Source organism: Scyliorhinus canicula, chromosome 20 (genome assembly GCF_902713615.1).
Source record: "Scyliorhinus canicula chromosome 20, sScyCan1.1, whole genome shotgun sequence".
In the NCBI taxonomy this organism is placed as follows: Eukaryota; Metazoa; Chordata; class Chondrichthyes; order Carcharhiniformes; family Scyliorhinidae; genus Scyliorhinus; species Scyliorhinus canicula.
The window spans coordinates 51,448,434-51,454,433 of NC_052165.1; the positions used below are offsets into that span (position 1 = coordinate 51,448,434).

The 6,000-nt window shown below is 37.6% G+C and overlaps 1 protein-coding gene across 3 annotated transcripts in view; it reads left to right on the forward strand.

The window, feature by feature from the left end:
• The window catches only part of mkrn1 (makorin, ring finger protein, 1), a 97,507-nt gene extending 91,765 nt beyond the window's left edge, over positions 1–5,742 (forward strand). For 2 of the 3 annotated variants that reach the window (XM_038781360.1, XM_038781362.1), the window contains exons 7-8: positions 2,533–2,677; positions 3,664–5,742. In XM_038781360.1, coding sequence (XP_038637288.1) covers positions 2,533–2,677; positions 3,664–3,876 — 358 coding nt within the window. In that variant the 3' untranslated portion in view covers positions 3,877–5,742. The remainder of the gene's footprint in view (positions 1–2,532; positions 2,678–3,663) is intronic. The other variant, XM_038781361.1, reaches the window with a different exon arrangement.
• The last annotated feature ends 258 nt before the right edge of the window (positions 5,743–6,000 follow it).

Sequence of the window (6,000 nt, forward strand, 5' to 3'; positions counted from 1 at the left end):
CTATTGTATTGTAGACTTATCCAAACTGTAATTTCCTGAGAAAAGTTTCTTGAAAATAATCAAAGAGTCAACCAAACTCTTTGAGAAAGAGTCATCCAGACTGGAAACGTTAGCTCACTTCCTCTCCACAGATGCTGTTAGACCTGCTGAGATTGTCCAGTATTTTCTCTTTTTGCTTGAAAATGTCTTTTTCTCCTAATAAAGTAAATCAAGTAAAACTCCAGAAAAGTTATCAATTTTGTATCATTCATTACTAATGGTTTGGTTCTTGACACATTTCCATGCTCTTGTATTTTTCTCATTTTAATAGTTTCATGGTCAGTATTACTGGGCCTGGCTTATGAATCAGAATTTTATTAATTTCAATTGAATTAGTAAAAATCTGGAATTAAAAGGTGAAATTAAAACCCTTGATTCTGCTACCTTGGCTTTACATCACTATCAGCACCTTTCGTCTTTAATGCCACGATTAACACTCCGTTTGTCTTGTGTGCATGGCATTTTTGCCATTCTCTCCTTAGCTCCCACCTATCCCTGACCTTCTATTTTGCTCCAGTTTCTCCATCAGTATAACCCATCACATTTCTACTCCTCTTCAGCTCTGAAAAAGAGTCAGACCGACCCGAAATGTTAACACTGTTTATCTCTGTTTATCAAATGCTGCCAGACATGCTGAGTTCATCCAGCATTTTCTGTTTTTATTAATGCTCTGGTGACATGGTTTCAAATCCCACCACAGTGGCTGGTGGAATTTAAATTCAATTAATAAATCTGGGATATAAAGCTAGTTCTACATAATATATTTAAGAAGGATATAGACCGTTAGACACTTAAAGGCATCCAGGGGTATGGGGAGAGAGCAAATGTATGGCAGTCAGATAGAGGATCAGCCATGATCATACTGAATGGCAGAGCAGGCTCGAGGGGCTGAGTGGCATGGTGGTCCTATTTTCTATATGCCTACTCTGTCTATTATTTATTCTTATAATCATGGTAGAGTGTGGGCTCAGACCTATAACTATCTTCTCAGTACTTCTGCCAACCGAGCATACATCATCAAGGAAGCTATTCTGAGCTGTACTCTCACGTTTTAAGTTAATTGGCTGAAGGTAGTTGTTAGCTGACACTGGAAGGTAGTTTATGGTAGTAGAACATAGTCAAAAATGACTGGCAAATGCAAATTTAAACATAGTGAAAAGCAGAATAATTTGGGTGCTGAAAATAAAATGAAAACAGCAAATACTGGAAATATTCTGGATATCAAGAAGCATCATCACAAAGGTAATTGACCTGAAATGTTCACTCTGTTTCTCTCTCCACAGTTGCTTTTAAACCTGCTGAATATTTCCAGAATTTCTGCTTTTATTACACGTTTAAACATGTTGCGATGTAAGTTAATGATGGAATTGATCAAGGGCAGCACGGTGGCCTAGTGGTTAGCACAACCGCCTCACGGCGCTGAGGTCCCAGGTTCGATCCCGGCTCTGGGTCACTGTCCGTGTGGAGTTTGCACATTCTCCCCGTGTCTGCGTGGGTTTCGCCCCCACAACCCAAAAATGTGCAGAGTAGGTGGATTGGCCATGCTAAATTGCCCCTTAATTGGAAAAAATAATTGGGTAATCTAAATTTATAAAAAAAAAAAATGATGGAATTGATCTGAAGCTGTTTTTCTGGCTTCTGTCAAAAGATAAAGCACAAATTTTCTTGTCTGTAAAACCTGAGACATTTCAAACAGTTTATTATTCAAACGTTTTACCCAAGTACCCTTATTTGCGAGATGGACAAAGGACAAATGCAAGTTTACAATTCAATCAAATTTATTATCAAACACAGTAAAAACACCACCCCCCCCCATAAATTATCCCAACTACAATAATCCCAAGATTCTTAATAATACCTGAGCAAATGAACTCTGAGTCGGTTGTCTCTAGGCCTCCGTCTGCGAAGGTGGCTCTCGCGTACTGCTACTTTTGGCCCTCTGGTCCACCGTCGAATCCTCTCTGTTGTCTCTGTACTGGGTCTTCGCTGGGAGGGTCATGGTGGTCGATTCCTATACCCCTCTTCATGTCTTTCTGGAAAGTTCTCTGGCTCTCAGCCAATGGGTTCTTGGGGACGGGGTCGCACCACCCACTGGAGTTGCTGATTGCAACTCTCTGCAGGACACCAGGAACCCACCCCATGCCCCATCTCCAGGTATAGGCACATAACCTTATTCCATATGTGGAAATGCCAGGAAATCTGGGTGCCAGAAAGTCTGGCTTATTCTGAGAATCCACAACAATCGATCCATTTGAATGGGGCTGATTATCTCCTGATGTCCTGTTTACAGGACAGGCCCTAACTTGTCCCGACTGTCTGTCTCTGCTCAGTGTATTCAAACTTAGCAATTTGAGTTCCCATCAGGCCTGCCTGTGGGCTTTCTGTGGCTGTAAATGGAAGTGTCCAATTATATATTGGGCCTAAAATTCAGGCTGTTGCCCATTTTACCACAGTTTTCAATATTCATTAAGTATTTTTTTGTTTCCTCTGCAGCAGCAAGGCATGTCGATACTTTGATCAGGGACGTGGCTCTTGTCCCTTTGGGGGAAACTGTTTCTACAAACATGCGTACCCTGATGGTCGTCTGGAAGAATCTCAACCACAGAGGAAGCCAATTGGATCAATGGGTAGATATCGGGTAAGTATATTACCATATGTTAAACAAGTGAGTTTTGTTTAAGAATGTCACCTTTTATGTTAATATTTTAATTGAAGAGCTGTGTTGAATAAATTATTGGGAGATATGGTGGAACATCCTACAACAACGTTTTCTATATAATATAGGTTCAGTTCTGATGAAAGGTCATAACTTGAAACATTAACCGTTTCTTTCCAACCCATTGCTGCCAGACCTTCTCAGTATTTCCAGCATTTTCTGGTTTTATATGTTTTCCAGCATCTGCAGTATTTTGCTTTTGGTAATTTAAAAAAAATATTTGGTTTCCTGAAGAGTGATGCCATTTCATGCTCTGCATTGTTTCATTCTAACTAAATTATGCAGTGTCAAATCAAGATCGAGCTGGCAAAGATTGCCTACTGCATTTGTGTTTTGACACTTTTCACTGATGTTACCTGCTTAGCATTAGTAGGTTAGTATGGTATAAATATATACAAATGTTAGAACCCCAAAATGTACAAGTCGGGGTCTTTAGTAAAGTGGTAATAGAACTGTACTTTTTTGGAAATCTGATTGGATTGGAAGTCAATTGAAATGCAGTATTTCATATTGACCAGTATAGCTAAATTGACCTGGTTACACCAGAAACGCCTCACTGATTTTAGTGCCAGTATGACCTGAAGACAAAATTGAGATTCATTTATTTCCATTGGTCTCTTCCCTGTGCCCTTGTTGCTTAATCTTAATATATGCACATGTATAAACAGAAAATTCACATAACACTGCCTTATTGAGAGTGAGTCGTCCAAATGCCTGTCCGCACAGACTGGATAACTAATCCTCTCAGTTTCTTCTTAGCTGTTGTGGAGGATGGAAGGGAATCATTTGCCTTATAGCAGCCTTTTTAACAGCTGACAATATCCTTTGGAGGCCAATACCATATTATTGAGATGTTGTTAGTTCAAAACCTTTTTCATTTGTTTACAATTCCATACGCTTTCTCACAGAACCAACAGAGGACACATTTTTGGGATTTCATTGAAGAGAGAGAAAATGCTGATTCCTATGAAGATGATGAAATGGTTACCTTTGAGCTTGGTGAAGTTCTGCTAATGCTTTTGGCAGATGGCCATGATGATGACTTCTCAGATTCCGATGATGATGATTGGGACTTGTTCCATGATGAAATGGATGTTGATTGTTATGAATTTGATCTATAGCACCCACTATGGATTTTGGACTGTCTTGTTCGTTGTTTTTTAGACAGTAGCTTTTCCTGTGTTGTGGCAGTGCCATATGTCTTAGGCAGGCCAGGAATTCTGGGTGCAGTTTCTCTTTGGACGTTTGTGCAGAGTTTTTGTCAGTAGTGCATCAAAAAAGAAACTTGTTCCTTAGTAAATATAAGTTAAATTAACTTGCTTTACTAAAGGTAAGAACCTTGAGGATGAATATAGCAACTGGCTTTATTTATTCATGTGGGAATAAGAGTTGAGTTTAGGTATTTGACCTAATATAGGTGTGTGCCCTTGTGGTTATGAAAGCGATATGACCACTTGCATGCACAAAAGCCTGAAACCAACAAGGGACCACATACACCGTAACTCATTTTACAGCTTGTGTTCTATCTATACAATACCCTTTCCACATAACTATATTTGTTTTAAAGAGGATGTCGTACAGTCAGTGGCCTTTTTAAAAGTCAAAGTATAAAATAATTATGATTAACAACCATGTTTTTTTTCCCTGTCTTTCTATTTTTTTAATTTTATATAGTATGCTAATACAGCTCAGGAGAACCTGGCTTAGAGGAGTGATTGAGTCCAGTTTGTGATGGAGCTGAATTACTCATACACTGTTGAGGTTTGTGTTAGAAATTATTTGTTCCCTCGTACTGTATGGCTCAAACTCCCAACCAATTCTCGTCAATAATATCATCAGCGCTCAGTTTATACAAACTATTTTTAAAATAAACTCAAATAGATCAGAAAGAAAAAGGATGTTAATCAGAATTATTTTCAGTTCAATTTTGAAAAGGAATTCTACTGTTAAGATTCTCTCTTTCAGTATGTACCCTGTTAGAAAAAGACTGTATGCCATGGTGCAGTGAATTGATGGCATCAATAAAACAAAACAACTTGTTATAACACTTATCAGATTCCATAAGAAATGTGAGGTTAACTGTTCCATGTCTTACCATTGTTTTTTTGATTTATTAACTATTGGCTGTTCTGACCGACATTTCCTAGTTCATTAGCTTATTTAAATACTTCATCTAATCTAGATAAAAATAATGTCACAAAATTATGGAAATTACCAAAGTCTTGCTATTTATCCTTTTTCATATAGATCTCATTTTATATCTTGTAGCAAGTTTATCTGACTGATTTCAGTTCAGATTTCATTTGGATTCTTAACATTAAAAATAGGGTCGTCTTGTGATACTGATTCAATCTGATGTTTGGGAATGGTCGGGGTGAATCTTTTGTAAAGTAGCCAATTCATCAATTGCAGGTTATAAATGTGTAAATTTACAGATTTAGGTGGATTTACGCCACCATCCTCTCCTTTACTAAAGCTCACCTGTTAACTAATTAAGATGCATTAGTTGAAAATGCTGAGAGTCATGAATGAGATTCAGTCAAACGTACCAATTTCTGCCATTTGTATAATAATAATTAAACTCCACATTCTCAATCTCTGGCTTCATAGGTATCTGACCAATATGAACTCCATGCAGACTGAAAACTAGGATACGTGTTGCTATTCTCCTTTACAGGACGCTTAGGATTCAGTGAATATTTTTAATGGAAGCATGAGAATCTGAGTAATTGTGGCATGACTTGGGTATGTGACAATGCATATTAGCCCTGTTTTCCTCTTTGTGGAACTGCACGCGAGATCTGAATTTGTGAGGAGGTTTGCTGTTGTGAGCCTAATGATCTTGGCAATGTAAGTGAGAGGGAATGTAGATTCTCAAAGTTTGAAACCAGTTACTTCTGGAAATGTAGCTGGAACAAATACCCTTTAAACTGTCATATTACAAGTATAAAACAGCATTTTTCTAAATAAATACCTTTTGCTCTAAACCATGTTGTAAATGTCCTGTGTGTATCCTGGATTTTAAAAAAAGTCACGATGCTTGTACTGTTAATGGGGATGATCAGTAATATACATTGAATGATGAGTGGACTAACTTAATAAATTAACGGACAGATTTATAATTAAATAATTCAATAGCATCAAATGAATAGCATATTGTATAAAACTCTGATGTTACAATAAACTATTGGCTGTTTAGTATGTACTTATATACTGTGCAGCAATAATTCGTGCTGAATTTAATA